The sequence below is a fragment of the Chenopodium album genome, chromosome 1, assembly GCF_948465745.1.
Source record: "Chenopodium album chromosome 1, dcCheAlbu1.1, whole genome shotgun sequence".
Taxonomy (NCBI): Eukaryota; Viridiplantae; Streptophyta; class Magnoliopsida; order Caryophyllales; family Amaranthaceae; genus Chenopodium; species Chenopodium album.
The window spans coordinates 88069699-88089237 of record NC_137834.1 but is presented as its reverse complement, the minus strand read 5'-3'; the positions used below and the strand labels follow the sequence as shown (position 1 = coordinate 88089237).

The 19539-nt window shown below is 35.7% G+C and overlaps 2 protein-coding genes and 1 non-coding gene across 3 annotated transcripts; 2 read left to right on the top strand and 1 right to left on the bottom strand.

The window, feature by feature from the left end:
* The first annotated feature begins 813 nt into the window (after positions 1-813).
* On the top strand, positions 814-6533 carry LOC145561461 (sulfite oxidase-like). Its single transcript, XM_081621850.1, has 12 exons — positions 814-995; positions 2427-2542; positions 2618-2680; positions 2885-2921; positions 3067-3148; positions 3509-3627; positions 3779-3874; positions 4763-4873; positions 4967-5068; positions 5209-5256; positions 5594-5809; positions 6166-6533. Exons 1-12 carry the CDS (start codon positions 921-923, stop codon positions 6280-6282), a joined length of 1182 nt encoding a protein of 393 aa, XP_081477976.1. The 5' UTR covers positions 814-920; the 3' UTR covers positions 6283-6533.
* Positions 6534-6760: 227 nt separating this feature from the next.
* Positions 6761-6834, bottom strand: TRNAV-AAC (transfer RNA valine (anticodon AAC)). Its single transcript has one exon. It is a non-coding gene; the product is annotated as a tRNA-Val (tRNA).
* A 206-nt stretch (positions 6835-7040) lies between these two features.
* LOC145625142 (ATPase family AAA domain-containing protein FIGL1-like) lies at positions 7041-16846 on the top strand. Its single transcript, XM_081678224.1, has 14 exons — positions 7041-7328; positions 8845-8980; positions 9335-9715; positions 9840-10078; positions 10533-10660; positions 10733-10851; positions 10937-11029; positions 13172-13273; positions 13512-13614; positions 14019-14102; positions 14179-14274; positions 14360-14487; positions 14587-14706; positions 15442-16846. The coding sequence occupies exons 1-13, from the start codon at positions 7054-7056 to the stop codon at positions 14686-14688; spliced, it is 1986 nt and encodes a 661-aa protein (XP_081534350.1). The 5' UTR covers positions 7041-7053; the 3' UTR covers positions 14689-14706; positions 15442-16846.
* The last annotated feature ends 2693 nt before the right edge of the window (positions 16847-19539 follow it).

Below are 19539 nucleotides of genomic sequence, written 5' to 3'. Positions count from 1 at the left end.
AAAAACTTTTTTGTTTGGATAGCAAAGAAGGAAGGAAAAGAAGGGGAGGGAAAATGGAGGAAGGGAAGGGAAAAGAAAGGGAGGGGGAGGTGAACTCTATTTTCCCTCCAAATCTCTTCAATTTTGGAGAGATTATGCTTAATATAGAGAGAGGGAAAATGGATCCCTCTCTCTCCTTCCCCTTCCTTCTTCCAATCTTTTACCCAAACTAGAGATTTTGTCCCCCTCTATTTCTCTTCTCTTCTTTTCCTTCCATTTCTTCCTATCCAAATAAAGTGTTATAGAGTGAAATCAATTAAAGAAAAACGTTAAGAACAAACAAGACAATACTTATTTTATTTGGTGTTAATGAGAGCAGAGGACGAGTGAAGAGAATCGATCTCATGATTTCCTAAAACAGGACGAAAGCTTTAACTAAATGATGTATCCATTACTCTCAAAGTGTATACAAGTATATATCATTGATCCTTGCCAGGGAGGATCTTTGTTTCGACGGGCAAAGACCCGACCCCCTAAGTATTTTTGAGTTGTTGAGAATGATATGTGATAATGCATATGAAAATTAATGACATAAGATTCTTAAAAAAAAAAAAAAAAAACAAAACAAAACAAAAATTAACGACATAGGAATAGTGATTATTATTATATATATATATATATATATATATATATATATATATATATATATATATATATATTTTGAGCAAAAGTTAGGATCAAATCTTCTCGACCCCAACTTTTTGGCCTAAGCAAAGTTGACAGGCTTTCAGGCAACTCAGGCCCACTAGATATTACTAAATTCCAAAAAAAAAAACCAAAAAAGAATAATTTTCTGTTTCAAAAAAAAAAAAAAAAAGAATAATTTTCTCTCAATCTCATCCCAGAAACACCAGTCGAAAGAGTAATTGAGTCGCGCAAAAATGCCGGGGTTTCACGCGCCGTCCGATTACTCCAATGAACCATCTCGTCATCCTTCACTTAAAATCAATTCCAAGGCAATTTTCTCTCTTTTATTATTGATCATGATGTTAATTTGTTATGTATTCAGCAAGTTTGATTTTAATGATTATTTGTTATTTTACTCTGTTGAATTTTGCTGGAGTTTGAATTAATTCATTGATATTGCATTTTATAATTTTATTTTATTTTTGTTTGAAAATCATACTGTTCTATTTAAATGCACGAATGAATAAATGATTAACTGATTGAGTTTTTGGAAATTTGTTTAGCTGACGAATTAGTGATATTTTTTATTTGATTAGTTGATTTTACTTTGACGCAATTTGATTGATTATTATTGTTTGTCTGTTTTTTTTTTTTTTTTTTTTTGGGGGGGGGGGGGGGGGGGGGAGATTGTTATCGGCAATAAAACATCTAGAGTTAATTTGGTAATTGATTTTTTTTTTTTTTTTTGAGAATTGTTAATTGATTGTTAATAAAAAAATATTTGTGCTATGTTAAAAACAAAACTGTGCTAGCTTAAGTAAAATTGGAGTAATTTTGGAAATTGTTGGCAATAAAAATCTAGAATTAATATGGTAATTGATTGTTAATATTAAAATATTTATGCTATGTTAAAAACAAAACTGTGCTAGCTTAAGTAAAATTGGAGTAATTTTGGAAATTGTTTAAGTTAGAAATATATTTTTGATGAATTAAGTGATTTAACTGATCATATCATACTTGTATGTTAACTAAATTCAAATGTGGCCTGATGGTAGAACCATTGATAGTACTTCTGTTTTAGCAAAGAGTAAGTTGTCTAAATAGTAGATACCGCTTGATTATGCATGTTTCGGACCAACTTGGAGTCATACGTTGTGTTAACAACCTTAGAAGTTTAGAACTATACTAAATCTTGAAAGTAATCAAAGAAAGAAAATGATAGTAAAATTACTCAGTCTAGGAAATGTAGAAAACCCTTTCCTGGATTGAGAGTATATTGAAGATTGTTGATTGGCCAAATTCAGGCTAGGTTGTTGAAGGAAAGCAGGTCCGGGAAGACTTGTCAATAGTCATATTCATATGTTAATAGTATCAAGGATTATGTCCTTTGGCGATGATTTTTATGTAGTAGTACTCTCTACTCTCTAGATGGTTTAAAGAAATTACTGTATCAATGACTTACAGAATTTTGAAAAGAATTTGGCAATTTTGTGTGACTTGCACTTTTGGAGGTAACTTAACACGTATTCATCTTCAAGGAATCGAGGTTGTTTGTTTTTGCTTTTAGAGATGGCCTAAAATAAAGTCAATTGGGAGAGGATTAACATTCAATTTATTCCAGTGTGAAGGCTTTTTGCATGCTGCCATTAGCTCAAGAACCAGGCAATTTATTTCGGCTATGGATGTAATGTAGTATCACGTAACTAGCCTTGTTTTTATTGGCTAGTAAAATTGTAGTCAACATCTTTATTACTGTGCAGGAGCCTTTTAATGCTGAACCGCATCGATCAGGCCTCATATCCTCCTATGTGACTCCAGTGGATTTGTTCTACAAAAGAAATCATGGACCTATACCTATTATTGATGACATCGAAAGGTTATCCTTACTGCTATAATCTTTGCAATACTTGGTGATACTTCTGTACTGATGCAGTTGTATATTGTCTTGTAGGTATCGACTTTCTGTTACAGGCCTGATCAGCGTCCAAAGGGAGCTCTCCATGAGAGATATCCGGTAGGCAGGGGTTTGCAATATTTTGACTGCATTACTTTATAGAGAATATGTCATACGCGTTATATCTTCAATTTGCTTGACTGGTCGCAAATTAGAAATTTTATCTTGTAGTTGAACTGACATATGTGATCTACCTGATGGTTACCCTCTCTCCTTTCCCCTCCAGTTCGTTGTCATGTGCTCACATTGTTTCTTCTGTTTTAGGGACCTGCCCAAGTATACCGTAACAGCTACATTACAGGTTGGTTTTAAAATTTCAGTAATGAGAAATTAAGTGGGCTGTTGGTGTTTGATTTTGTGACGTGCCTTATTCTCCCAGAATAACTGTAACGTCCTTTTGTTCAACAATTAAAGCTGATGAGTATATTGATCTTTCAATGCTACAGTGTGCAGGAAACCGCAGAACAGCTATGAGCAAAACGAAAAAAGTGAGAGGAGTTGGATGGGGCATTGCTGCCTTAGGAAATGGTTTGTGCTTTTCACATTGAATCAAATGAAGTATTATTAATTTCAGTAATATTGGGGCAATTTCTGTTCCTTCATTATATGCTGTAAACTATCCATGCTTTTCTGTAGGACTTCATCAATTTGTAAAATTAGAGAAAGAAGCAAACACGAGTTTGGCTATATTGGATAAGCAGGCTTTCTATAATGCTTATTTTTATGGAGTATAGTTTGCTGAATATAGTCTGCAGACTACTGTCTTTTTTATGCCTGTTGAAGAACTTGGTGTATACTTGTTAGATATTTGCTTGCATAAACTGATGCTTAGAGAGTTCTGCTCAGTCCACCTTCCTAACCTTTTATTATTTTTTAACTTTAATTCAGCTGTATGGGGTGGAGCTAAACTAGCAGATGTGCTTGAACTTCTTGGTGTTCCTAAGCTAGCGAGTTCCACAGCAAGTGGGGGAAAACATGTTGAATTTGTCAGTGTTGACAGGTGCAAGGTAATGCTTCTTTCATTCTCTGTTTTGACTTTTGAGTGTACGTTTTTTTCATCATTCTTCAATAATTGGTGGGCTTTTTATTTATTTATTTATTTCTAATTTAAAAATCTCTTGATGGAGAGTTTCACCAGATCTATTTGTTATTGAGTAGGAAGAGAATGGCGGTCCTTATAAGGCATCAATTCCGTTGAGCCAGGCAACTAACCCTGAGGCCGATGTATTACTTGCCTATGAAATGAATGGAGAGGTAATTTTTCATCTAAGTTTTTACTGCCTCTCTTCTTCTTCAAAATCTGAATCTCTACCAAGCTTGCATCTAACGCAGGATTTTTCTAACACTCGTGATAGAATTCCAGCTTAATGACTTACTCATCAAAGAGAGTTTGTTGATTTGTTCATTGTATTATTTGTAGACTTCGATTATATTAGATTTTAGAACACAGAGTTAATCTATGTTATATTTTTCTACATATCTACTACGTATAAAGTAAACTGTCCCTGCTAGTTAATCTGCAGCTAATGGAGTCACTCTATGTTGTGCCTTCTAAGGTCCTATTCTATCTGACTTATTTTTGGCTCAAATAAGTTCACATAAATCTAGATAGTTCAGATCAGTTGAAACAAAAATAATCACCCCCCCCCCCCCCCACCCCAATGCAAAAAAAGAATTTAGATAAAATAAGTAAGTTCAAATAAGATAAGTTTAGGCAAGATGATTTGAATAGAATAAAGCATAAATGTAGAGATGTGGGCATGTTTTGACATAGGATGTTAATCAGGGCTCATTTTATTTTTGCTTTCCCCACTCCCTAGTTCCTGTGTTAAATCAGAGAAGAAAAAGGCTGATCAACTGCAGTAGAAAGCTCATAGGTATTGTGTTTGTAAAACTGATTTGAGCCTGATTTTCTTACTGTCTTCTCTTCTGTGTGGAGACATCAGGCATTGATAATTTGACTGCCTAGAATTTCCATCATCTTGAGAAAAAAGATAGTGAAAAGATGAGAAAAATGGTTGTGCTATTGATTTTCCAATCAAGCTTCATTCATGATCACAACTGATCACATGACCAGCATTAAGTGTATTTGAGTGCAGTATCAATCTAACTTGAGTTTATCTGTTTTTGATATGACCTTAGCCTCTTAACAGGGATCATGGTTATCCTTTACGTGTAATTGTCCCGGGTGTTATTGGTGCTCGTTCAGTTAAATGGCTGGATTCTGTCAATGTGATTGCTGAAGAATCTCAGGTTGGCTAATATAGAGTACTTGGTTTTTTTATAAGCTGTTACATATTTTCTCTTTAGGGGACTTAGTGGCCTATTTCATGTTGCTATCAACAGGGTTTCTTTACGCAAAAGGATTATAAAATGTTCCCTCCTACAGTTGATTGGGACAATATAAATTGGTCAACGAGGAGGCCTCAAATGGATTTTCCAGTTCAGGTATATGTATTCCTGAAAGCTGATGTCCACCTTACTCTGACATAACTTGTTCAGAAATACATTTGGGCAGAATGTGATTAGATTTCTGAACTTGAATTTGTGGGCATAATGAGAATTAACTGTTGCTTCTTTTTTTGCAGTCCGCCATCTGTTCCTTGGAAGACTCTAATGTTCTGAAGGATGGCAAGGTAGTTTTGCTACATTTCTTCCTTCTCACTCAATAATACTTCGTATTTGAAGAATGGGCAAAATATAATTACATATGCGCTTTGTTCAAACTACAATATCAACAATTTAGCACTTAACATTCTGGAGAGTGGAGACCCCATCCAATGGCAAAATATCTCGGAATGTTTGCACTCTTAAGATATATTTATAAATCAAATGCACAAATATAGAAAGGATTTTATGTTCTTATAAAATATCTCCTGAATTCCTCTTTGCTGAATTATGGCTTTCTTGGAATATCTCAACATTAGCAGTATCTGGTAATGGTATCTAAAACTTCTGATTATCTGGGTTTAGGTAACAGTCAAAGGATATGCACTATCTGGTGGAGGTCGTGGGATTGAAAGAGTAGATATATCCATAGATGGAGGTAAAACATGGGTAGAAGCCTCCAGATACCAGAAACCAGGTGTGCCGTATGTTGCAGATAGTTTCAACTGTGACAAGTGGGCGTGGGTATTCTTTGAGGCCGAAGTTGAGGTACAGCATAGAGCTGAGATAGTTGCAAAAGCGGTAAGGATGTGTTATACTACGTAGTACGTAATTACATTCCTTTGTCTCTTCTCTTGAAGATACTTTGGTCTTCTACTTTTTTTATTTATTTATTTTTAATTTATAAATTTTTATACAAACTGGCTTGATGTATTGTGGTCACTGAAATTTTTTTAATGAAAAAACTTTATAAGGTTGTCTCATGTGTAACTTTAAGTTTCTGTTTTCTGTCTATGTAGAACACTAGAACAGCAGCTTAACTGCTATTACTTCTGTAATATAAAATCTTTTGATTAAACTCATTTCATGTTCAATTATTGTTGTGAGTTTTTCTAATGGCGCTGTTTGTGCTTGATGTTTTCTTTGATTTGTGGTAGGTGGATATTGCTGCAAATGTGCAGCCCGAAAGTGTAGAAAGTATCTGGAATCTGAGAGGAATTTTGAACACATCATGGCATAGGGTTGATGTTAGAATTGGTCACTCAAGTATGTGATATCTCAAAGTCTACCTTATTGTATTTGGGTTGACAAAATTTTAACCATAAGTGGCAAGACGTCCAATTCTATTTCTGGACTTGGTGAATAACCTATAAGCTACTATGTATGGTTATTGTATGTACTGTATCACAGCTAGATTTTATGTTTTATGTGTGTAATGTTACTCATTAACTGCACAAGGCTAGTCTCTGGTGAGGCTCTTTTTTCGTGGTTTGAAGCTCTTTTAATCAATCGTTTGATTCGTTTCTGTTCCTTGTCTTGAACCTGTCACATACGGAGTAACTATTTTTAGCTTTTTTAAAAAATTACACCTTTCTCTTAAAATGATGAGGTACGTCACCTTAGTAGATCTGCCTATACAGTTATTAGAATGAACTAGTGATGTATACAATGGTTATTCAAGCTGTTTAGCTTATCAATTAGCGCATTAAGATTATCCCTTGTGCTCGTTAAAAAATATATATATATAAAAAATGGCTTCGCCCAGGTTCGAACTGGGGACCTTCAGTGTGTTAGACTGACGTGATAACCAACTACACCACGAAACCTCTTCTGAACAAAGTGCTCAAAATAAATTAATTATTCTTAAAATCTGCAATAACACCTACAAAAGAAAATAAGCGGGAAATGTGAAAATAAAAGCATACAAGTACTGTAATAAAAATTAAAAACCCTCCAAAATCAGGAAAACCTTCACAAAATCCTTCTCTCTTTCTTTCTCTCTCCTGAAAGTTACAGTAAGAGAGGAGGTTGAAAGAGGTGCAACAATGGCGAAACAAGAGGAGAGAGAAGAAAACCAGCAAAATTGGAGGAAAGAAGTCGATAACAACATCAACCGTCTTCAATCTCTACTCTTCGGCGCCGATTTCGCTTTAGAGAATCGCGATTATTCTTCCGCACAACTTCTCAGTCTTCGTCTCCTCGGTTTTCTCGATTCTCGCTCTCAAAACGACATCGATTCCTCGTTTATTCATCCTATTCGCCGCGATGCTTTGTCTAAGCTCGATGCTTCTCGCCGTCAACTCACTCCCGTTTACGACCGGTAACTCTCTCTCTCTCTCTTTCATGTTCTTCGGAGTTATTTATAATTTCTAGTTTTCCAGGTTTTTTTTTGTTGATTTTGGTGAATTTTTTGTTTGATGATGAATTTTTGATTCGAGATGATGCAGAAGTGCTGAATGATTTCGTTTTTCGAAAATTTTGGTGAAAAAATTGTACACATGTGCTTAATTTTGTTCGATTTTGCTGTTCATGAAATCGATTACTGTATTTTGATATTGAATGGAGCTGCAATTTGAGATAATTTGATTTTTATCCATTTTTCAAAATTATTGTTTTGTTTTTGAATTAGAGGAACTCTTTTGGTGTTAGGTTTTGTTTTAGAAGTTAAATCTCTATATTTTGATGATTGCGAACATTGTTTAATTGATTATAAGAGATGAAGCTCTAGTGGATTTCACTATTTAGGCTTTTGGAAGCAGGATTAGGACACATGTGAATTGCAATTTTGTTGATTGGATAAGTTAATGGTGTTTATTTGAAAAATTACTTATTTTTAAATTCTGTAACTAAACCAGAAGAACTTCACGTCATTGATTGGAGGAACTCTTTGTTGTCCGGGTTTTGTAAGGAAAACTAAGACATACTTTGTATGTTGTATTGCTATTTGTTGATTGTAGGAGTTTGTTGGCCAACACATATGATACATAGCAATGAATTTTTCTCTTAAATTGATTGCTAAGGTCATCTTATTCTTACAACCTCAAAAGAACTTAGTTTGAAATATGTCTAGGCATTAGATGCTCCAAGAACTATAAAGGAAAATAAAGCTTACGTCTTCCTTAAATAATTCAACATAACCCTATAGAGATGGATACTTGTGACACGACATGCCTTGCGCTATTTTTGTACTCTATATATAAGTGAAAAATACCTTGAAGGAAGATTGGAGAGTATAATTGTATCCATGAAAATGCTCACTGTATGTGGTCATAAAAGGGAAAGGATTGCATGTGAGGTCATAGAATGTTGTATTCTCTGTTTGCAGCTACAAGAGAGAAGCTATTAGTGTCAAAAAACGAGAAATGGGATTTATTAATGGCTTTCTGAATGACCTAGTCAGAGATTATATGTAGGAAACACTGGTTCCCTCAGAAGCCATTGTGTCCCAACCTATCAAGATGGTGGGGAACATATCTGCATTTCCTCTTTCTTACACATTTTCTGATGCTCTAACTGTTGACAACAACAACAAGCTATTTGTCAAAAAAAAAAAAAACAACAACAACAAGCTAGATGGCAATTATTTCTAATGTCCATAATGCAGACTCTACTCTTAACATATGATCCAATAAAGTGTTATGGAGATATTTCCCTTATCCTTGACAATAGTTGTGATTGATATGTAGGTTTAATGCTTTCTTTTCTTGGCAGAATCAATTTATTTGTAATTTTCTCTGTGCAGCAGTTATCTGTTATCCCGTGGAAGTTTGTGTTTCATCTCTACTGTTTCAATTTATTTTATTTTTAAGTTTTACTATGTGTCATTTGTGTAACAGCCAAGCATTTGAAGCAGCAGGCATACCTCCTGGAAAAATTTTCTCCATGAATGCAGACGTTGATGTCAAGATCAAGCAGTCAAAATATTTTCGTGCCCTTATTCAGCAGTCTTCCAAAGTAAATACAAGTGGATTGGTATGTTTGATCTACGGCCTTGAAAATTTCATCTTCTAGTGACTCACATGTTTACATTACTGGTTCATTTCAATTTGCAGATCCTCACATCTTCCGATTTTCATACGAATGTCTACGATACTAATTATACCTTACGTTTTCTTCATTTTGGTGAGGAGGGCAATTAATGTAGTATAAGCACCTTGATAGATCTTTAGAATCACAACTGATTGAATTTGACTAGTGCTGTTATGTGTCTTCTAATTGTGCAACTTTCCAAGGTTCCTAGTTAGTTATGTTCATTGTGTGGCTTCCTAGCCAGTAGGGAGCAGTACTTTTGATTTAAGTGCTCATTGCTATCTACACCTTGTGCAGGGAGGCCAAGGAGACCAATTTGAGAGACTGACTAGGAAGACCTCCAAAACTACTCTTGAGTCTGACTTGTCATCTTGGCATGGGAACAACATGATGGGTAGAAGTAATGTTGGTGTAAAAGGTCCTGTTACATCCAAAAATAATGGATCTGATGACTGCATTATTTTGGGCAAGGCATGTGCATCAAATAATCAAGTCAAAGGGAATTCTTCGTTTGCACACGCTGAAGAAGAAGAAAGAATGCTTGGAAACAATTTGGGAATAAAGCGTCCTCACATGGAATCAAGGTATCCTAGAAATGACATCGGATCAGCTTTGAGCAACAACGAAACTAACAGAGAAGTCTCTGGAAATGCGTTTGTGACTGCTAGAACCAAATTGGTATTTTCAATTACGTCTACATCTTGAAATTAGACTTCAGCCTTCTTAATATATCGGAAGCCTGGGACTTGTTCCAGTTTCCAAATTATCTTATTGAAATTTATATCTTGTTTTCCTATAACAGGAAATGGAAGTAAAGCAAAAGAAAGGGTTGGGTGGTTCACCAAGCTGTTCTGTCTCTCCCATTAGTGATTACAATTCCAACAGCCGGAGTTATAGTGGAAAATCATATGGTGTATCACGCCGTGGGGTCCGTGGTAATTTTATTCCCCCAATCAGATCCAATGGCAACAATAGCGGGAATATGACTGCACGAATTGGTGGCAAATGTGATGATGCTGTGGAGGATTCAACCAGAAAATGGTATGTCCTCACAAGTGTTTTATTAAACTTGGGTTGATAACCAGCTTTTCACAGTTTTTTGCTTTCATTTTAATTTTTGTTTTTGTGTTGTTTTTTTGTTGTTTGTTTTCCCTGTCATGCTTCGTTATAAGATTATACTAAAGTGGTAGCTCTTTTGACATTGGATTACACAGAAAGTTGTACTTTTGTAGTTGAAATTTGAGGATTTTTTTGGCTGACAAAAAACATAGGAATTGTTCCTGGAAAGTTCTGTGCACAAAATGAAGAAAATTAAATAACTTAATTCTACCCAGTTTAGTCTATTCCTCAAGGCCCACCAAATAGTTTTTTAGATGTCCTGGCATCCAGCCAAATGTCCACTAAGTAGAGCTTCCAACACTACACTTTCTGTAGTCAACTGGTGGAAGGTGATCAGATATTCATATTTGCTAACAGCTCATTTGTTTTGTGCTAGTTTGGAAATGTTATGTGGTCCTGATGGGGAGCTGCCGGAGAAGCTGAGAAATTTGGAGCCTCGTCTAATTGAACATGTTAGCAATGAGATTATGGACCGAGATCCCAATGTGCGCTGGGATGACATTGGTAATTTGCATTTGTTATATGCAATGCTCCTTTTTATGAATAAATCTAGCATTCATTGTCTTCTTGTTACAGCTGGTTTAGAGCATGCCAAGAAATGTGTGACAGAGATGGTGGTTTGGCCTCTATTGCGTCCAGACATTTTCAAAGGATGCCGTGCTCCAGGAAGAGGTCTTCTGCTCTTTGGTCCACCTGTAAGTACTGCAGCTCTTTACTTTTGAAGTGCAAGTGGCCTAAAAGGTACTGTTTCATGAATATTGTCTCATATATTTATTTCAGGGAACTGGTAAAACAATGATTGGAAAGGCTATAGCTGGAGAGGCTAAAGCGACATTTTTTTACATATCTGCCAGTTCACTGACTAGTAAGTGGGTAAGTTTAAAACCTTGGGTCCAAAGATTTTTGCATTGTTCACTCTGTTTTGTGTTTTCTGCTTGCTTTTAATTCTAAGTCATGTTCTCATAAAAAATACGGAGTTTTTCAGTTCAATTTGCTGCAGACTATACATTTCTCTTGCCACCTTAGAATTTTGTTGCCTTTTTCCTAGGTACTCCTTATCTACTCTCCTTATATATAAAACTTTATTCTCTGATGAATTTAAATTCATTTCATCTGATATGTAGAACTTAGTTTGTTCAAGGTTCAAGTGTGGCTTGTTAATCTGTGTGTGTTTTGAGATACCTGCTTGCTAATTGTGCATTCAATGACATATGAATCTCATGAAACATGGAAGGCATTTCCACTAATTTCTTGTTTTCCAGACTCCCTTCATTGGCACTTGACATAGTGAAGAAATGACCTTTGCATTAAGCTGTTAATTGACAGTATATTACTAATATGACTGGGGGGGGGGGGGGTGCTTGGATTGGGAGTGAAGAATTAACGGTGTTTAATAAGAGATAATAAAGAAAAGGAAGACAGGTGTAGTTTGCAGTTGTGGTTGAGAGGGGAGGATGGAGGTGGGCAGTGGGGGAATCATTACCTCTTATATATTACCGTCTAGTTTAAGCATCCCTTCCCCCCTCTCCCCGGGAAGGTTTCAATCAATCAATCAATCAATCAAAGCCTTAATCCCAAAAGTGGGGTCGGCTAACATGAACCAAATTTGATTATTCCGTGTAGTCATCAACATAAATCTTTCTCCTCCATCCCTTACGATCCAAAACTTCATCCTCACGTAAATCCATGCACTTCATATCCTTCCTCACTCCTTCCAACCAAGTCATCTTTGGTCTCCCTCTTCCTCGTTTAATCCCTCCATGGTCCCACTCTTCCACTCTTCGCACCGGTGCACCCTCGGGTCTCCGTCTTACATGTCCAAACCAACGCAGACGATTTTCCCTTAATTTATCTACAATGCCCGACACACCTACTTTCTTGCGAATAACCTCATTTCTGATTCTATCTCTTAAAGTGTTTCCACACATCCACCTTAACATGCGCATTTCCGTAACCTCCATCTTTTTAATATGCTCTTTCTTAGAAGCCCAACATTCTGTACCATAGAGCAACACTGGTCTTATGGCAGTCCTGTAGAATTTTCCCTTCAACTTTAAGGGAATGCTGCGGTCGCATAACACTCCCGTGGCCGCTCTCCATTTAAGCCACCCTGACTTAATCCTGTGGGTCACGTCTTGATCAATGTCACCATTCTTCTGGATGATCGACCCTAGGTACTTAAAACATTCACTCATGGTCAAATCCTTTCCATCCAAACTCACCACTTCATTGCTTGTCCCCCTCTGAGTGCCAAAACGACATACCAAATATTCAGTCTTACTCCGACTTAGCTTAAACCCTCTAGATTCCAACCTTTGCCTCCATTGCTCCAACTTGACATTAACCCCATCCTTAGTCTCATCCACCAAAACGATATCATCTGCGAACAGCATACACCATGGAACCTCATCTTGAATTGGTCTAGTTAATTCATCTAGAACCGTTGCAAAAAGAAAAGGGCTTAATGCAGACCCTTGATGCAATCCGATTGTAATAGGGAAATCTTTTGTCAACCCTCCGCATGTCCTCACATTTGTTGACACATCCCGATACATATCCTTAACTAGGTCTACATACCTTCGTGGGATACCTTTCTTCAACATTGCCCACCAAAGTATCTCTCTTGGCACCTTGTCATATGCCTTCTCTAAATCAATAAAGACCATATGAAGATCTTTCTTCTTTACCCTATAAAACTCCATCATTTGTCTTATCAAATGGATTGCCTCCATCATTTGTCTCCCCGGGAAGGTTTAAACCCTCAAAATAAAGATTATAATCGCTTCAACCCTCCTTTAACCACCACCACCTGTCTCCCCCTACCAATCTTCCTTGGCTTGATTCTCTCTTATTACCCCCACTTTAATTCGTTAATTCCTAATTCAAGCTTGCCTTAAAGATTCAGATTGAGACAATCTGCTATTATCTTCTGAATTTTATGTTCAAGAAGTGCAAACTGGCGTGTGATTCATTTTTATGTTAGAGCTAAGATCTTGATGTGTTGATAAAATGCAGATCGGGGAGGGTGAAAAGCTAGTGAGGGCTCTTTTTGGAGTTGCCAGTTGCCGTCAACCAGCAGTTATATTTGTTGATGAAATTGATTCCCTTCTGTCGCAGGTAATCTCTAAGCTTTAGCTTTGGAGGAAGAGGGATTTTATTGTTTTTATTGCTTCTATATGGACTTGACTGCAGAAGCAAATATTTGGGGTTTCAAATTAATAAAAAGGAGGCTTGAACAGAAAAATGTGACCACATTTTTTATTATATTTTTTGAAGATTAATTAATTCAGTTCCTGCATGAATCATAACTTTCTCTATTGCTGAGAAGTTTTATAAAAGTTTTTTTTTATGATAGCGCAAATCAGAAGGTGAGCATGAAGCAAGTAGGAGACTCAAGACTCAGTTTCTTATCGAGATGGAAGGCTTTGACAGTATAAGTGAACAGATTCTGCTTATAGGTGATTGTTCATATTTTTATGGCATATTATCAAAGTTGACTAGAAATGCTCTTTTATCGTACAACCTGCCACATTAGGTGGAGTAATCATTAGATAAACTGCTAAAGATTGCTATTATTTTAAAATTTACAGTAAATATATAGAGAGCTTTGACTTCAAGCAAAGATGTTTAACTTTATGACTATCATGTAAAAGTTGGGCTTCCCTAACCTCTTATTTTATTCTTGTGAAGTCTTTGCTGATGCCAATTTGTTTTCACTTGGATGCCAAGGTCTAGGCTGTTGCATCAGTATTTTCATGGGCATGGCATAGTGGCCTCTTTATGCTTAGGCATTGCACCCAATGGTCTTGTTCATGTTTTTGTTTGGGTATCAATTAACATGTAAATTATGTGTACTATGCAGGAGCTACAAATAGGCCCCAAGAGCTTGATGAAGCAGCAAGGAGGCGGCTTACAAAACGACTGTACATACCACTCCCTTCTGCAGGTCTGTGTCTCTGCCCTTTGCTTGTTTTTCCAGCAGATATCACTGATAGGTTAATAAAAATATTTTGAATGCACAGAAGCAAGAGCCTGGATAGTACGCAATCTCCTGGAAAAAGATGGGCTGTTTAGACTCTCAAAAGAGGATATGGACATGATCTGCAAATTGACTGAAGGTTTTTAGCTTACTTACTATTTACCAACTTTGCGATCACACATCATCTGTTTTGTTTTTACCATTTTTATCTCACCCCATCCCAGGTTACTCTGGATCGGATATGAAAAATCTTGTGAAGGATGCTTCCATGGGTCCACTTAGAGATGCTTTGAGGCAGGGCATAGAAATTACAAAGCTGGACAAAGAGGACATGAGGCCAGTAACTCTGCAGGTAAGCACGTCTTGCTTGAAATAGCTTATTCAATACTCATGTTACAGTTGGTAAGTTTTCTTTAGCTATCTAAGCGATGACTCTGCTTTTATTTTGTAGGATTTTAAAGATGCTTTGCAGGAGGTGAGGCCGTCAGTTTCACCTAATGAACTTGGTATATATGAAAACTGGAACAAACAGTTCGGAAGCTTGGCAGTCTAGTAGTAATCAAGATTCAAGGTTAAATTCCGATATTCGGTGAATTTGGAGCTTCAGATTTTCAGTTTGATTATGAGCATTTTCCCAATTTCCTTCAAAAAATATATGTAGAGAAGAGTATAGATTTAAAAGACAGTGAGTTGGCAAATTAGTACACATAGTTGTCTTGCATATTTCATAAGAGCGAGCTCGGAGTTTAGCTAAGTGATTAGATTTGCAGATATAAATTATGACGGTAATTAGCTGAATTTTATGGAAAATGCTATACATAGCCCTAAGGGCTACATATAAGCATTTAATTTACTCTTGAAAATTGTTTAAATTTAGAAAATCATGACAAAAACATACTAATTACACCGATCTGCGCGTGTTTTTGTCATGAATTCCTAACTTTATACATTTTTCAAGAGTAAATTCAATGCTTATATATAGCCCTAAGGGCTATGTATAGCATTACCCTAATTTTATTAGCTCTTGAAAACCTTGGCGGGAAATAAGCTTTTACTTTATTGGACATGTGTCACACATCCAATAGTTCTGATCTGAAACATCGCGTATTCCTGGCCGCTTATTCTCCGTCATAAATGTCATGTCAACCGTGTACTTTATTTGTTTGTTTTGGCTCCAAAGTTTCCTACAAAATTTAAGACATGTATATAAATTATACTCGTATCAGTCAATGAGTTTATATTATTTGTTTCTTTTCTACAAATGTACTTAATAACCTGAGCTTCCAACATTGATTTTGAACTACAGGCCAAAAGATTGTGAGCCTGCAGTAACTGTTCCTGTTGCTCCTTTAGTTCTCGGTGTTGCCCCTGTGCAAATCCAACCATCTGCAGTAAAGTAGCCCTGTAAGAAGATCACACGTCTTAAGTTTCAGCAAAGAAAAAAAAAATCAGTATTCATTTTTGAAAGAGCATATTATCAGAAAAGTATAAACCCTACAAGATGTATGTATTGGTAAATCTATGCTTATACACAATGAAATAGTACATGCTTCGCATATGTTAGGCCACATACTTGAGACAAGGCATTACACGTAGGAAAAGGATCCCTCCCGGAATCTCTTTGGAAACAATCGCTAAGAAGCCAGGAAAGCCTACTTCTCTTTTCCTCTGCAGCAAAAATCTCTGAGCACGAAAACAAACAAGGATCATCCAAGGCTTCCAAAGAAAACTCAGCAACCATAAGGCATAAGGTACGTACCATTTAAATTTGTGTTCTTTAAATCCTGCACAAGTACAACAACGATTCCCCATCTCCGACTTGATGGATCAAGGCCACTAACGGCAATCCTTATGAAGAAAACAAATAATCCTGCATTTATGTTTTATAAGAAGGTAAATAATGCTATATAAGATATACATATCATTTTGCTTCATATGAGAAAATTTTATTCTTATAATAAACCAAACATGGGATGTATATTGTATATATGAAAAAAGAGCTAATTATTACTAATAGCGTGAAATTAAAAAAAAAAAAAAAAAAAAAAAAAAACGTTCCTTTGTATCTGATCAAATGAAATGTGGTCGAGTAATATTAGCATCTTTGATTCCTTGACTGAGTAAATTTTGGTAGTTTATTTTATATAATTGTAGTCTTGTAGAATTAATTAACTACATAATATAGAAGGTATAAAGAATAATGTACTATATGTGGATATGCAACAACAATAAAATTATGTTTATTTGAAATAAACATGGCCTTCGTGGGTCCGCCACTGCATGTGAATTGCAATTTTGTTGATTGGATAAAATTAATTGTGTTTATTTGAAAATTGCTTTTTAATTTCAGTAACTAAACCATAAGAACTTCACGTCATTCATTGGAGGAACACTTGCTGTTTGGGTTTTTGTAAGGAAAACTAAGACGTACTTTGTATGTTGTAATGCAAATTATTGATTGTAGGAGTTTGTTGGCCAGCACATTTGATGCATAGCAAAATGATTTTGCTCTTAAATTGATTGCTAAGGTTATCTTACTCTTACAACCTCAAAAGAACTTAGACTGAAATATGTCTAGGCATTAGATGCTCTAACAACTAGCTATAAAGGAACATAAAGCTTACGTCTGCCTTAAATAATTCAACATAACCCTATAGAGATGGATAATTGTGACACGTCATGCCTTGTGCTATTATTGTACTCTATATATATAAGTGAAAGTACCTTTAACATATGATCCAATAAAGTGTTAGGGAGATATTCCCATCCTTGACGATAGTTGTGATTGATATGTAGGTGTAATGTGTGTAATGTGTAATGCTTCCTTTTTTTGAAAGAATTGATTTGTTTGTAATTCGCCCTTCTCATTGCAGCAGTTATCTTTTATCCTATGGAAGTTTGTGTTCATTTCTACTGTTTCAAAATTTTTGGAAAGTTTTACTGTGTGCCATTTTTGTAACAGCCAAGCATTTAAAGCAGCAGGAATGCCTCCTGGAAAAATTTTCTCCATGAATGCAGATGTTGATGTCAAGATCAAGTAGTCAAAATATTTTTGTGCCCTTGTTAGTAAATACGAGTGGATTGGTACGTGTGATCTAAGGCCTTGAAAATTTCAGCTTCTATTGACTCACATGTTTACGTTACACTGGTGCATTTCAATTTTCATATCCGTCCCATCTCCTGATTATTAATTTGAATGTCTGTGTCCCAATTATTAATGCTAATTATATCTAACTGTCACAACTCAAGCACCACACCCATAAAGACATTAGCAACGTCACTTGGGAGTTGCCCATAGGTTCTAGGAAGCACCTCTCCCCTATAGAGCTTTATTTAGCTATGGGGCTGTTTTCCTAGTGAACACCCAAATGATAGTAACGCACACAATAATGGGCCATTTGGGGGCCCAAATGAAGGCCAAACTGGCTGAAACTTGGGGGGGCCCGCCGTTTTTGGGTCCAATGAAGATGATGGTCGAGACGGATTTTGGAGATGGGACACATAACGTTCCAGATTGCACTACAAGGTTTGTGAGTCTTCTAGATGCTTCTAGAATCTTATATCTTGTATATTTTTTGTAAACTAGAGTAGCCTAGATCATTCCGAAATATTGCACATAGAGAGGAGTAGAGTAGAATGGTGTAGAACTCTCTAAATTAACCTTGTTCTAGGACCCTCCATTTGAGGAGGTTAGAACTTTCTAGGCTAGAAGTCTCTAGGCCTTGGGAAGCACTATAAATAGGAGCTTCCCCCTCATTTGTACATCGATCCACAAATTTGCAAAGTTCTCTCAAGCAATACAAAAGCATTCTTAAAGCAATCTTCCTTGTTCACTCTTGCTTGCTTACTTAGCCATTTTCTAACTTCACTCACATAACTTTGAGCGTCGTACTTAGCCTAGCTAAAATACAGACCAATTTGAGAGAATGACTAGGAAGACCTTGGCACGCATATGATAATAAAGAAAAAGAAGACGTACAATATATTTTTTTTTTTTTAAACATTAACACATACCATATATTATTACCTATTAACCAAAATACTCGTTTCATATAACGTAATGTACGGTGCTAATAAACTATACAATAGCACGTAGTAGTGCAATATCATTATTGTACCACTATATCCCTTATTTTGTTGTAACAAGCTAAAACATCTCAAAAAATAGCTAAACTAAAAAGAATAAATAAGACCTAATTATCCGACTTTTAAAGCCTTAGCAGCAATTTTCTTGTAAAAAAAAAAAAAAAAAAAAAAAAAAGCATAGAATCAATTTTCGAATATTTCAATTCGATCTTTTTAATCGTTGCATTATCATTGAATTCTTTAATTGCGATGCTTTGTGATTGGCCTCGAAAAATCGGGTTGAATATTATAAAACTCATGCCATTTATCACCAAAAACCAATCCGGAAATAATATAAGCATTCTCTTTCCTAAATTTATAGTACATTTTAATCTCATTTTTTAGCTTATGGTCATGTTTCAAGTGATGCGTAACCAAGCTTACCCTCATTTTGTGTCGTCAACAAAGGAATCTCATTAATTTTTTCTTGACCTTGGAGTACTCGTCTCAAATCTTGAATATACAACCTATATCGTGCTTCTCGATTCTCCAACGCAGAGATTAGATTAAATTTGAGAGACGTAGAAAGGTTAGGGGTGGTATGGGAGGACAAACCTTTGTAACTTGAGGTATTTGCCGCACCATTGATAGGGTTTCTTTCGAAAAGATTATTGAAGACTTGTCTAATCATATTGAAATTTTGGGAAGAATTTGTGTTATGAGTTTTAAGCAATTAGTGTTCTTGAATTAATAATCAATTCAAAAGGAAATGAATGTAAAATGTGAACTCTAAAAAGGTATATTTATAAAAGAAAATAAATGGCTAATTTAGGAGAAATCGTCAAGTTTTTGGAGGTAAAAAACAAAAAATTGTGGCAAGTAAGTCGGTTAACAAGAAATTGGAATAAAATTTTCTTGGTTTTCTTGACCTGTGCTCTTATTTGCCCTATGTTTTTTTGCTAATTATTTATCATTGAAGCATGGGAGATTTATCTATTCTAGCGTGTTTCAAAATTCATTATTGATATAATAAAAAAATGTTAAAAATTACTCTAAAAAGTTTGTTTGAAACTTGGCATTAATTAATGAGGATGATTAAGTGTGATTGAATGAATTATTCTATGTTTATACAATTTTTGTGAACTACTTAATTTTCTCATAGTTTTACACTGTGTTTGGATAGAACTTTTGGAAGGAAAAGGAGGGGAAGGAAGATGAAGGAAGGGGAAGTGAAGGAAGGGGAGGGGTGAAGAAAACAAAATCCCTCTTTTGGATAACGGGGAAAAGGAAGGTAAAGAGAGTGAGGGAATTTGCTTGTTCTTGTTAATTTTACTCATGG